The 14,352-nt window shown below is 43.5% G+C and overlaps 1 protein-coding gene across 2 annotated transcripts in view; it reads right to left on the bottom strand.

The window, feature by feature from the left end:
* Positions 1 to 14,352, bottom strand: part of LOC141111419 (uncharacterized) — a 65,679-nt gene that overhangs the window by 6,430 nt on the left and 44,897 nt on the right. For both annotated transcript variants that reach the window (XM_073603718.1, XM_073603709.1), the window contains exons 5-7: positions 12,880 to 13,022; positions 6,172 to 6,268; positions 3,395 to 3,547 (exon numbers count right to left, since the gene is read on the bottom strand). In XM_073603718.1, coding sequence (XP_073459819.1) covers positions 3,395 to 3,547; positions 6,172 to 6,268; positions 12,880 to 13,022 — 393 coding nt within the window. The remainder of the gene's footprint in view (positions 1 to 3,394; positions 3,548 to 6,171; positions 6,269 to 12,879; positions 13,023 to 14,352) is intronic.

The raw sequence follows: 14,352 nt of genomic DNA, 5'->3' as shown, positions 1-14,352 counted from the left end.
ACCTGACCCTTACTATGTTGTAATACTGTATACCTGGTTGATCCTGCCTGTTCCTGTGTCCTCCTGTCTGAGCTGACCACGGTAAATCATGGCTGCTGAACCATGATACCCTGGTCAGTTTAGTGCCTCCGTCATCCCGCTGCTCTGCTGTGAGTCTCTCCCCCTCCCTCCCTGTCAGCATGAGAGCGGCTCTCCTACCCACCCCTTCCGCCACTATTCAGCAGCAATATGCAGAAAGAATACTTGCATCCCCTCTGGATTATACAGTTAGTAACTACAGTGTGTGTGATTTTTTTTTTAATGAAAAGGCTAAATAACTTTTCCCACAACAACGCTGTTCAGTAACGTGACTTCCCTCTACTGGTCGGCTGACTTCACAGGGATATCTCAGCCCCTCTCGCTGCTATGAAGAAGTTCGGAGGGGGATCACGTGGCCGCACAGCTGCTTTAATGCTAATCCTAGTTAAAGTGGAACTAAACTCTCTCAATCAACATTAACTGTTTTTTTTTTTTTTTTTACATTTCTACTAGTGTTTCCTGGTTTCTGGCCTAGGCCAAAATGATGTCATACATCCCATGAGTCTTCAAAGGTGTTTTTTTTTCTTTTATCTGGAGGAGGGGCTTTCTCAGCTAAGCACACCCTCCTGGCTGCATGCCTGAGCTAAGGGCAGATGGATTCCAGAAAGTAAATGCTACACTATTCATCTGCCCTTACTCAAGATAGTCACCGCTAGAAATGCAACAAGGGTGTTTTTCAAAGTTATTTTTCAGCAAAATAAAGGATGGAGATATGGATGAATGGGTGAATCTTAAAAATGAATTAAATAGCATTTTCACCTTGTGGTGCTCATTGGCTATGCCCTGCCGCTGTTGATGGGAAGGTTCCCCTACTGAAAAATTCTGGGCTCACATTCTAAAGATTTACGCTAGGGTGACGAATACTAAGATAATGAATATCCCGACAACCACCTTGCTGTCAACTATTCATGGTGCATTAAATCTTGTAGAAAAGACATTTTACACTGTTTCAGAGAACAGTTATCCCTAGACATTAGAACTCATCACAGGTACCATCTCTAGCAAAAAGGATTATGGAATTGGATTCTATCATGCTTTTGCAATACCTGGTGGTCACAGAATACTTTATGTTAGATTGACACACTTTTACTTGGGTCATCTGGATGGGATTTCGCTATTTTCAAGAGTTCCGAGATTTACTATGCAACTAATATAACTCACTGCCACAGTGATAGGTAGAAAGCTAATAACTATCCCACTTCCTCTTGTTCCACACCCCCCCATTTCCTCTTCCTCAACCACCCCCCCCCCCCCCATATTCTCGTGTTTTTCTCTTCTATACGCCTTCAAATTCACCCTTTTCCCCTATCCACACTGTCATTACATCAATAAACTGATACTCACACATTTCTATTAGTATCAGGAGATACCCTAGACTCCCCCTATTCCGTTTAAACGCCTGGGAGATAACCCCCCTTCCCTTTTTTCAAATTAAACTATTGGGAGTTACCCCATTCCCTTTATCCAGTTTAAACTATATACATGTCAGTAACATTGCATTTTCTTTAAGTCTGATAACATCTAAATATAAGCTAATGCCATGGTATGATGCTATACTGTACTGCATATATGTTCTCAAGCATTACCCACATGGACTGTAACATACCCTGTCTTTAATCCATGCCTTTTTTCATATAAAACCCAAATACATAAAAATAATGAACCCCTTTTTGGTTCAATCTCTTTCTAACTCTACAGCTTTATTGCAGCTCCTGTGATGATGATGTCACAGCCCAGTGATCTACAGTGACAGTTGTTGCAACAGTGTAACTTTGTAACACAGAATTACATTGAATAATCATTGTAACTAGCTGTTAATTATTGAAGTCTGACTGGTATGCTTGCAGATCAGGCCTATGCTACTCAAACTAGCAACTAGTCCCATTGGCAGCATGTGTACAGTATATGAATATGAAGCCCTCCAGGACATTTATATAATGTAGCAGGTCTAAGATGGATGGGGGAATCAACTCCACTGAGCTATTGCATTCTGAAAGAGGTGAGACTTCCCTGCAGTCAGAATACACTGATATAAGCCTGCATCGCTAATCAAGCAGAAAAAATCCGACAGAGTCCATAGGGGCCATACATGGATCGAATCTCAGCCAGTTCCTGCTGAAACAGCCAAATCCATGTATGGCCCGCTAAAGTCAGTATCATGCACAGGTTTTTTTTTTTTTTTTTTATCACTTAAAAGGAAAGTAAAGTATATTTGTAGAAAGCACATACTTATACTTGAACGTTGATAACATTATCCACATCTGTTTTACCTGTATTTCTAAAAATAATTTAAAAGAATATACAATTTCTTTACGTTAACTGTCTATAGTAAGAAGTTTTAATTGATTTGAATCAAAGTTTAGCTGATCTCCAACTGGTTTAGTTGTACATGCACATGATCAGTTATGTAAGATCCAAACTGGTAATATGTCTAGACCTGTGGTCTCCGAACTGCAGCCCGTGGGGGGGAATGTGCAGCCCCTTGGGGCACTATTCCTCCTACTGATACCAATGATGGGGCACTGTATACTCCCCCTAATACCAAAGATGGGGTACTGTTTACTGACACCAGGACATTTTCTACTCCCACTGGACACAGTCCGGTCCCTCTAAAGTCTAAAACTGTCCCTTTAGAGACTGTTTAGAAAGTTTGGAGAGCCCTGGTCTATATCAAGCAAGGAAAAAAAACAAAATCAAATCTAAAGAGCACAAACAGTGGACAATTCAGTAGGTTTAATTCTGCCCATTAGATATCTAAACAGTTATTGATCAGTAAAGTAATTGATACATGGAAACTCTTTTTATAGAAGGGATGAATATCTGGAAGATAAGGTTCAGAATAGCTGTAGCAAGAATAATGCGTGGTACACACAGGTATTTTTTTTCGTTCAACCCAGTGGGCTGAACTTACAGATTGCCGCACTAACACATGTTAGTGTGGCGATCTCCCTGTGAGTTGTGTTCTGACAGAGAGGCTGCCCCCCCCTCCACTACAAGAACACAGTGATCAGCGCTCGCAGCCAATGGCTTTCCAGCATGCTCGTTTGACAGGCTACTGTCAGACGAGAAACTGTACACAAGGGCCGAAGCTCAGCCAGTAACTGCCAAACCGACCGTTTTCAGTCGATTTTCAGCCCGTGTGTACCTACCTTTAGGCATCAGCATGAAAGCTTATCAATGTATGACATGTGTAACTGTTGTAGCTATATTTCTGGGACAATTCTTACATACATATTCTATTCTGGTCAGAGGTAAGTACTTTGGTGTAATAAATCTTATAAAGAGTAATTTGTTGTTTAATCTAAGAATACAGCACCTGCCTGACAGCATGATTATACTCTTCTGTGTCCCGGAGAAGGAAGCCTGGATCCATAAGAGATGCTTTTAAGAAAGAGAACCACATCAATACATTGCTGAGCAGGAATGTGATATGCCATTCCCAGAGATAATTATATGAGACAGGCACAATCTGTAAAAGACAGGAAACAGAGTGTTTAGTCAGCAATACTCCACAATGTATAAGTTACAGAAACGGAGCTCACTGTTACATAGTCAAAAATGAGCCTCAGATTTACTTCCATAGCCAATGCATTGCTTGATAGGGAATTATTATTATTATACAGGGTTATATAGCGCCAACAGTTTTCTCAGAGCTTTACAATATAAAAGCTTGGACAGTACAATTACAATACAGTTTAATACAGAAGGAAGAGGAGGGCCCTGCTCTTGGAGCTTACAATCTAAAGGGAGGGAGAGGTGCTACCAAAAGTAATAGCTGCAGGGGATGATCTGATGGTGGTAACTCAAGTACAGTTTTTTTAGGTGGAGGTGGGGTAGGCTTTCCTGAATGAATGCATTTTCAAAGATTGCCTAAAGGCAGACCAGGTAGGAGCTGATTGGACATACTGGGGTAGGGAGTTCCAGAGGATGGGAGAGGTTATGGAGAAGTCCTGGAGGAGAGCATGGGAGGAGGTAACAAGGGAGCTAGAGAGCAGGAGGTCTTGGGAGGAGCCATGGGAGGAGCAGAGTGGACGATTTGGGCGATATGTGCAGATGTGGTTGGTGATGGCTTTGTATGTTTAGGTTAATATTTTGAATATTTTATACCTTGGGCTAGTGGAAACAGGTGAAGGGACTGGCAGAAAGGGGCAGCAGTCATGGATTAGTTAGTAGGGTGAGTAAGTCTAGCAGCAGCATTTATAATAGACTGAAGGAGGGATTGGCCTGTGTAAAGGAAGGCCAGTGAGGAGGGAGTTACAGTAGTCAAGGCGGGAAATAACTAAGGAGTGAATGAGTTGTTTTGTGGTGTTGTTAGTTAGGAAGGGGCGAATTCTGGAAATGTCGTGGAGGTTAAGGTGGCAAGATTTAGCCAGTGATTGGATGTGGGGTGTTAAGATGAGGTCGGAGTCTAGGATTACACCCAGCACCCTGGCGTGAGCGGAGGATTTTTTTTTTTTTTTTCTCGGAGAATAGGTGCAGGAACTTCCCCCATCTGAGTCAGCCCTTGTCTCTGCCCCTACCCACCTCTGACCACCCGTCCCTTGATTCCACCCCCTACCCACCTACCAGTACTGCCCCTTTTAGAGAATACAGAACCAAGTATCATTTTGTGGTGCTAAATCATTTGTATGGAACATGTTAATGATAAAAAGAAAAGCAGTGAAATAGATCCCCTGCAGCCAGGAATAGAATCCCAGCAATAGATCCCCACACAACAATAGACTCCCCCAGCAACAATGGACTCCACCCCAACAATAGATTCCCTGCAGCAACAGTGAACCAACCACAACAAAATATTGCACCCAGTAACAAAATATCCACCCAAGCAACATTAAACCACTCCCCCAGCAGCAACAACAGATCTCCCAGCAGCCAGCATCAATAGATCCTCCAGCAGCCAGTAAAAATAGACCTCTCCCTCAACAGTAGATCCCTTCCAGCAACATAAGACCCCCCCCCCCAGCAACAATAGACCCTCACACAAAATCAGATCCCCACCAGTGACAATAGATCCCACAGCAGCCAACATCAACAGACCCTCTAGCATACCCCACACCCCATGCTATTACATACATTCAGTGCTAGTGGTGCCGGAACTGCGTTCCCCCGCGTTCCCGCTGAAAAAAAGCCCTGTATATATATATATATATATATATATATATATATATATATATATATATACATATACACATACACATGTAAGCCAGGTCTCCTGGGTAGGGCACGCGCATGCGCGCCGGCTAGCGCTCACTCCCGCTGTGATCAAACACAGCGGAAACACAGCGGGAGCCCAGCGACAGATACTGCAGGCTCAATGTCTGCCAGCACCTGCCGACTGTTCAGTACACAGGCAGAACGGTAATCTGCCTATGTAAACAAGGCAGATTGCCGTTTTGTCAGTAGAGAGGCATGGATCCTGTGTTCCTGCAAAGGGTGGTCATGATGTTATGGCTGATCGGTGTACATGTACTGTACATATTACACACATACTTTCACCTTCCAAACAATTTTAGCCAACCTTGACCTTATTGCATTTAAGGTTGGTCACTGGCCAACCTCCACCTTGCAGACTTAAAAAGTGAAGGAGCACCACCACAATCTCCCTTCTCCTGCCTCTCCATGACCTGTTAAGCTGTATTTTAACAAATGCTGTGCTCACTGCGTACATTTCAATTTCTAATTGTCAGTTTTGATTAGAGTGTACCATTAGTATATAATAATTTCAGTTACAAAGTTGTGTAGCTTTTTCCCCTTTTAAGTCTGATGTAACCCTCTTTGCCTGCTGCCTAGAAGGCCACTCAACCCAATCCACAGTGAGTGGTATTGCTGTGTGCAAATCATCTTGGTAGAACTGTTCCTAACTTGATTTGCAGTTTCCACTGCATTTTGGGCTCAGTCCACACCTAACCCTAAGGTGACTGGATGACTGAATCAAGCAATTATAGTTGCATTACTGTTTGATTTATTCAGTCCAGGGAACAACACAGCAAAATAGGGAAGAGAATAATTAGTTAAGAGACCTAATCATCTTAATCAGTGTATAGCAGAATAGCAATCTGTAAGTTTTTAATTAGCTTTTGACTCTCATTTTACCTTAAAAAAGTATGTTGGGTATCCCCAAAGAAACAAATTGCCGAAAAAGAAGAGGATGGGTGCTTTTGATTTTCCCGGGCGACCAAACAACCACGTACTACAGAGAAAAACAGACATTGCATTAAGGAATAAAGTATTAGAACCAACGTTTAGAGTAGAGTTGCCAGCCCAACCCTATAACTGAACACATGTGAGTTACACAGGTTCTGTGGCTAATGGCAATGCAAATCAGATTTACTTCATGCCCTACCATTGTATTATGGCAGGCATGGGCTTTTTTCAAGGGGGGGGGGGGGTTCAGCAGCGGCGATACACAGTCGCATTTAACCCTTTCTTCGACCGCTAGCGGGGGTTAAAAGCACCCCGCTAGCGGCCGAATAGTGCCGCTAAAACGACGGTAAAGCGCCGCTACAACTAGTGGAGCTTTACCGATAACGCAGCCAGATGGCAGTGTGAAATAGCTCTTGAGATAATTCAGCTTCACTCCATGCCCATATAACTATAGCCTAGAGAATGTACATCTTTCTATATTGCAATGTACTGCAATACATCTGTTGTGGCCATATTTTGATCTTGATGAAAACAGCCTATATTGTATAGGTTGTTTTCATCAAGATCAAAATATGGCCACAACAAATGTATTGCAGTACATTGCAAATAGCAAGATGTACATTCTCTATGCTATATTTATATGGGCATCATGGACTGGTATGCCTGAGAGACTGAGTAACTTCCATACAAAGTGAAGAAGATATTATAACACACAACACAAATATATTTTTCCAGCAATAGCTCAGCTGTCCAACTTTCCAAGCAATATATATATATATATATATATATATATATATATATATATAAATATATTTTCCTCCTAACTGGAACAGTGGCACTGCAGTGCTGTTACCTGTGGTTCTTCAGTGATGCGATAGCACTGGCAGCGTATTCTCTCTCGGTCACTGCACGCACCTGTGGGAGGAGCCGGCGCCGAGCCGACCGGATCGGCATAGGGACGTTACACAGGCAGGCTGAGGCAGCCAATCACGTTCCGGAACAGCCGAGATGTCGAGCAGAGGCCCGAGGGCAGTCAGAGCCAATCCGATTATCGGGCCGGGGGTGAGGGAGGGAGGGACGGATGTCTGTATCAATCTGTGGTATGTCGGAACAGACTGAGAGCAGCCCCAGGCCAGCAGACGTAGAAAAAAAGTCCACGGCTGCCGCGGCGGCCATTGCGTTACACAGGGCAACTGTCTTCACTCTTCAACACCTTCTTATAGAGGTTGACTGATATGGGGTTTTCTCTGGCCGATGCCGATATTTAGAAACCTTGGCGGCTGATGGCCAATATATGATGCCAATTTTTGCAGCTGATATTTAAGGCCGATTTTTTTTTTTTTGGCAGGTGGCACTGACAGGTGACACTGGCAAGTGGCACTGGTTGGCACTGACAGGTGGCACTAATTGGCACTGGCAAGTGGCACTGGATGGCACTAATTGGCACTTGCAGGTGAGACTGGTTGGTACTGGCAGATGGCACTGGCAGGTGGCACTGGATGGCACTGGCAGATGGCACTGATTGGCACTGGCAGGTGGCACTGGTTGGCAGGTGGCACTGGCAGGCACTGGCAGATGGCACTGGCAGGTGGCACTGGATGGCAATGGCAGGTGGCACTGATTGGCACTGGCAGGTGGCACTGGTTGGCAGGTGGCACTGGCAGGTGGCACTCGCAGGCACTGGTTGGCATTGGCAGATGGCACTGGCTGGTCGCACTGGATGGCAATGGCAGGTTTCACAGCCGATAGTGTAACTGTGTGGAACTGTATGGAGAGAAAGAGAGGGGAGCTGACAAATTCAGCGTGATGTCGGAGATGGGCGGGACCCGGAGTGGGCGGGACCCAGGGTGGGCGGGACCCAGCAGCTATCCAGCCAATGATTGGGCTGTTTAAGAAAGGGGCGGGGTCACATACACGTAGCGGCCCGCCCAGATCCCATCCCATTGACTGGTGTTGGATAGCTGGGTCCCGCCCAACCCCGACATCCAACCTCAATTTTGACAGGTCCTCTCTCTCTCCATACAGTTTCACACACCACGGTGCTGCTCTGCCAACAACGTGTGGAGAAGGGAGGACGAACCCCACGTTCTTCCTCCCTTCTCCGATATATCGGTCGACCTCTACCTTCTTACGATTCTCGGGGGGCAATTGCCCCCCCTTGCCTTATGCTGCGGATGCCCATGATGGCAGGTTCATATCTGTGCAGTGCATTTAGGTGTGTTTTACATTAACATACCATTGAACATATAGCGCACATTTTCATGAGGGCACATCGAGGAGGCAGTAGTTGTGTGAATGAGGTTCTAGTCACATTTAATTTGTCTTAAAAGGGGTCAGGCGGTAACCATAGTTTAGCATGATTTTTCAGAAGGCAAATGAGGGAAAGGAGTAAACAAGCAGCAAAAGTTCCTAAAAGCGCTTGGATCCACAATGTTGTCTCAAAAAGGCATGTGGTCACTGGTGAATCTACTACTTGTATGCGACCAATACTCATGTAAACCACACATAGTTATTGTGTAAGCTGTTTATTGATAAATATTTAAACAATGCCAGTGCCAGAGGTGAGTGTGATCAGCGGCTAACCTGTACTCCACTAGGAAAGGTCCGGGATGTGTCTCACTGGGGATGGGCGGCAGCGATGATGACCAGCTAACCGGAAGGTGACTGCCCAGCGACCAGAGGGGTTAATCTGCCACATTGTGGGGACATGCAGGGACTAGCACCAGGAGGAGGCTGTTGCCAAGCCGTGACTCTGAGGGAGGAAGGCGTTCGTGTCCGGTCTCTAGCGATGACGTCACTCGCTAAGCCGAAATTGCCTTGGGAGGAAGCCGCTGGTCAATCTCACCCCTGAAGTGCCTGGATAGCAAGCTAATGCCAATGGTCCTGTCACAATGACAATGTGTTTTGCGCGCCTGCACTTTGTCAAATGAGGGAAGGAGCAAGACAATGGTCATGTGGATTTAAGCACTGATATCTTCAGTACTGTGGTCCTGGGTCCAGATTCAAATATGATTGGTTCACATGCAAATCGATCCAGGTGTCCTTTACCATGCAGAGACTAATGTGAATGCTAGAGGAATGTAAAGGTGCTTTCTAACAGACACCCTTTTTGCTGCTGTTCACATAACCGCATAAACCAGTGGTCTCCAAACTGTGGCCCAGGGGCCAGATGCGGCCCTCCGCTTGCCTTTGTACGGATCTTGGTACAAAATCCCACTGACACGAGACACTGATTCTACTAACTGACATCAATAATGGGGCACTATTCCTCCCAATGATACCAACAATGGAGCACTATTCCTTTCAATGATACCAACAACGGGGCACTATTCCTTTCGATGATACAAATGATGGGGCACTATTCCTCCCAATGATACCAACAATGGGGCACTATTCTTTCAATGATACCAACAATGGGGCACTATTCCTCCCAATGATACCAACGATGGGGCACTATTTCTTTCAATAATATCGACGATGGGGCACTATTCCTCCCAATGATACCAACGATGGGGCACTATTCCTCCCCCAATATTTACTCCCATTGATTCCAGGAAAATGGCATAGACCATTAAGTCTAACCATTTAAGTGACACTAAACAATATTCTTATTCTCCAAAAATAATCCCTATACATCCATGACTTAATGGCCCTATAATCTATTTTTCATGAAATCGTTTCTTACTGTGTGTAAGAGCTCCCAAACTTCTTCTTCTCCTTTTCCCCATCAATTCTGTTTGTTTAGAGCAAGAGTATAAATCACAAGTTAAGAATGCATACCTTTTAGGACCATGCTTGTTCTTTCGCTTGAACTGAGTCCTCTCACACCGATATTGGGATCATATGTGTTTTTCGCCGGGCCTGACTGTCCTTCTCAGAGCGCTGTGCTCAGCTGTAGGTTAATTGCTAGTACTCTTCATTCCATAGTGACTCACCTGGTCTTCATTTCCTGCTCATCAGCTAGCCCTGCTGGTTATTTAAACGGCCTCAATCAGATCTTCTGTGCCTTCGCCTGGTCAACATATCCAGATACTCTCTGCTGTGTTAAAGACTTTTGCATGGCTGAACTTCCCTTCTGGTTCCTGATCCTGTTTAATGCCTCTACTATGCTGATATCTGGATTCTTGTTTCACCGGCTTGTTCAACTACCTGCTCTGGTTACCGAACCCTGGCTATGTTTTGACCATGTTTGCTCTGTTTGTACCATTTTATTAAAAAGTGTGATTTTTACTGCACTTCTGTCTAAGTCTGATTCATGGTTCCTGACACTGACAGACCCAAAATTTCACATACTTTGAAGAAAAAATGTTTTCCGACGCATTCATTTCACAATAGGCTTCTGTCTAGTAGTGGTTTCCAGGCCCGATTTCACAATGAGCTTGACTTTCTTCGAAGGGCACAAGTAAATGCTCACGTTTGGTCACTGCCTGCAGATCACCAAACCCTACGTCAGCTAACACTACTTGAGCAGATTTGTGTGGAGAGCGATCAGCTTCCCCACTCATTAACACATTTTTATGCTCTTTTAACAAACCAGGTCAGACTTAACTTTTATACAACAATGGGAAACTGACCTCCAAATTACCTTTTCTCAGCCTCATAAAGACAACATAATACTTTTTGCTCACAAATCGTCCTTGGCTAGCAGGGAGGGTATAAGCTCCTTCTACGGTGGTATAGAACTCCAGCCAAATTGCATGTACCCGCAGGTCCCCAATATATGTTGGCGCTGTGAGGAGTCTGTGGGGACCCTTCTGCACATTTTTTGGGAATGCCCAAAATTGAAAAATGTTTGGTCTGATGTAGAATCCACCATTAAAACGCTGACCAGAGTTTCACTCGAGCAGAATCTGGTGGCCTACCTCTTAAATGACACCCCAATGTCAGCCAAAGAATTAATTTGCTTACAGCGGCTAGAGCCTGTATTCTGTATGCTTTGTGGAAAAGTTTGTGTTCCCCTACAATTTCACATTGGAAGACGAGAATCGTGGATATGCAAGTTATGGAGAATCTAACAATGACTTTAAAGGAGCAAGACGATAAATACTGGAAGATCTGGACTCCCTATTTTTTCTATAGGGATCAGACACTACTGGCATCACAGCCGGCGGAGCACCCGGTGGAGTGAATGAGTCAAGGAAGCTTCCTTGCTCTTTCTTTCACGCCCTCCCCCTCACCCACTCCCTCCCCTTTTTTTTTTTCTCTTTTTCACTCTTCATATTTGTCTCCCTACCTGGCTTTCTTTTATCTTTTTCTGTTCTTATTTTTGTATGAGACTGGACCTTTCGGCTGCTCTCATACGGTAATACTCTCCAAAAAACTCAAAAACCCTGCTCGGGGAATTTGTTGAGATTGTGATCAAGCATCTTACAGATTGGGGTACAAGACTGACTTTGTTGGTTTTTGCATACATGCCAGCTGCTATGATGTGTGTTCGATGTCGGGATATATCTTGAGCTGTTTTTTTTTTGTGTACCTTAATATTCTTTTTGATAATGGTTTTTGTATAATTCCTTGACCTTTAAATTAAAAATTAAAAAAAAAAAACAAACAAAAAAACAATGCATACCTTTTTTAACCAGGGTATCACTTTTAGGAGTAGATGTAATTCTGCAGCCGAGCTTCAGGTGGTGAAGAAGCAATTTGATGCCTCCTCAGCACCTGCTTTAACCCAATTTTTACCAACAAACACACATCAACCACATGCATTGCACACAGTTACGGGGGATTTGCCGCAATTGCCCATTTGCTATAGTGGGTAGCGTTCAGAAAGCTGGCCACCCACCAATCGCTTTGTCAGGTAAACTTTGATGCAGGTGCGAAGTCAAGCATCTCAAAGGCAGCATGTAAACACCCCTGTCTGCTGACTAATGCAGCTTAAGGAGGGGTGGTTGGCAACAGCGCATCTTAATGAAGCCTAATGCCCTGTACACATGACCGGTTTTGCCGTTGGAATAAACTCCGAAGGTTTCTCCAACGGAACACGGAATTCCGCTCAAGCGGTCTTACCTACACACGGTCACACCAAAGTCTGACCGTCCAGAACGCGGGGACGTACAACACGTTTTTGGTACGTCGGAACAGCATATAGACGAGCGAGTTTCCTGATAGGAATTGGTTCCGTTGGAAATATTTAGAACATGTTCCATTTCTAGGTCCGCCAGAATTTTGGGAAAAAAAAGTCCGATGAGGCATACACACGATCGGAATAGACTATGAAAAGCTTCTGTCTGACTTTTTCTGTCGGACATTCCGCTCGTGTGTACGCGGCATAAAGCTGGCCATACACCTATAGATTATCTGCAGATTTTCTATGGTTAGATGGAAAAAAAGGTAAATTCCTCCATCCACACAGTTTAGCGAACATGGAGAAATCTGTTGCACTTTTTCCATCTAACCATAGAAAATCTGCAGATAATCTATAGGTATATGGCCAGTTTAAGACATAATAGTGCTCATTATTCCTAGAAGGGTGCTCCAACATTTAACCAGCAGGTGGCGTTGCAGGTAATATTTGAAAATGTCGCTCCTAGTAAAGGAAATAACAGGAACTCAAGAGTCAGGGACATGTCTAAATAACACTTAAAAAAATAAATATGTCAAAATCTAAAGCATAACAGCAAAAATAACAAATAAAACTTTGTGTGAAAAAAATACCTCCAATCAAACTTAGCACTGAGATTCTTTGACCACGTGACAGCTTTGTGCAGATATGCGACTATTTCTTTGGATTTACGTCCCTTAGCCAGTCGTAGTGGAGTGTTCTTGCTGTTATCTTCTCCTTCCAGCTCTACCCCATCCTGTAAAATAACAAAATTATTTCTACTGTATATTTAAAAAGCATTAACAAAAATTGAACAAATGAAGATTCAGAAAAAATAGAATAGCATATATTATATATACAGTACTGTGCAAACGTTTTAGGCACCTATTACAAAATGCTAAGGATGCTTTCAAAAATAATGCAATGAGCAGCTTTATATTTTTGTCATTTAAATACCTTCAAAATACAGAAACAGAAAAAAGGCCTAAATGAAATCCATCCTTTATGTGTCTACCCTTTGCATTTAAAATAGCATTGCTTCTCCTAGGTACACATTTGTACACAGTTTTTAAGGACCTTGGCAGGTAGGTTGTTCCAAACATCCAGGAGGAGCAACCATAGGTCTTCTACGGATTTAAGCTGTGTCAGTTGCTTCTTTCATTTCACGCAATCCCACACAGACTCAGTGATGTTGGGACCAGGGCTCTGGAGGGTAAGGGGGGCTACCATCTCTTCCAAATCTCTTTGTTCTTTGGTTTTTCTGCATATAGTTCTTTATGACTTTGGTTGTATGTTCAGGGTGATTGTCCTGTTTCAGAATGAATTTGGTACTGATTAGACCCCTCCCTGAAGGTACTGTTCATTGGATAAGTATTTGCCTGTACTTTTCAGCATTGAAGAGAGAAGAGAAGAACTTTCACCATACTTAACTGTTGCCCGCAGACACCCATCCTCTCTAGGCAATGAAACTGCCTTCTGTTACTGCAGAATATTTCCAACTTGAACTTATCAAGTCTTTCATGAAGACCACTTTTGACCAGTGTTCTACAGAGTATAGATCGGTGAACCAGTTATAAACTGTGGGTGGCACTAGACATGTTCAGATTGTGAAGAATCAGTAGGATGTGCCACTGCGGGGCCGCATATTTGTGTACGCTCGGCACCAAGGGGTTGATTGATAAATAATAACTGGTTATTTTTTGTTTATAAACGCATCCTAATATTATAGTATTTTTCCACAAGTGCCTGAACCTTTTGCACACCATAAACACTCCATTAGAAGAAAACAGCCATCTACAGTGCCTTGAAAAAGTATTCATACCCCTTGAAATTTTCCACATTTTGTCATGTTACAACCAAAAACGTACATGTATTTTATTGGGATTTTATGTGATAGACCAACACAAAATGGCACATAATTGTGAAGTGGAAGGAAAATGATAAATGTTTTTTTAAATTTTTTACAACTGTAGCGCTGGTATTTTTGCCTTCTATTGCCATGTAATGCTAAACAATGGACAATGCTATAAATTGGTATTTGGCTCCCTCTAGTGGCATAAATGTGAAAGAGACTTTGTTTATTTTTC

Source organism: Aquarana catesbeiana, linkage group LG01 (assembly GCF_042186555.1).
Source record: "Aquarana catesbeiana isolate 2022-GZ linkage group LG01, ASM4218655v1, whole genome shotgun sequence".
Taxonomy (NCBI): Eukaryota; Metazoa; Chordata; class Amphibia; order Anura; family Ranidae; genus Aquarana; species Aquarana catesbeiana.
Note: the sequence above shows the minus strand (reverse complement) of the source record. Positions and strands in the feature narration are given on the sequence as shown.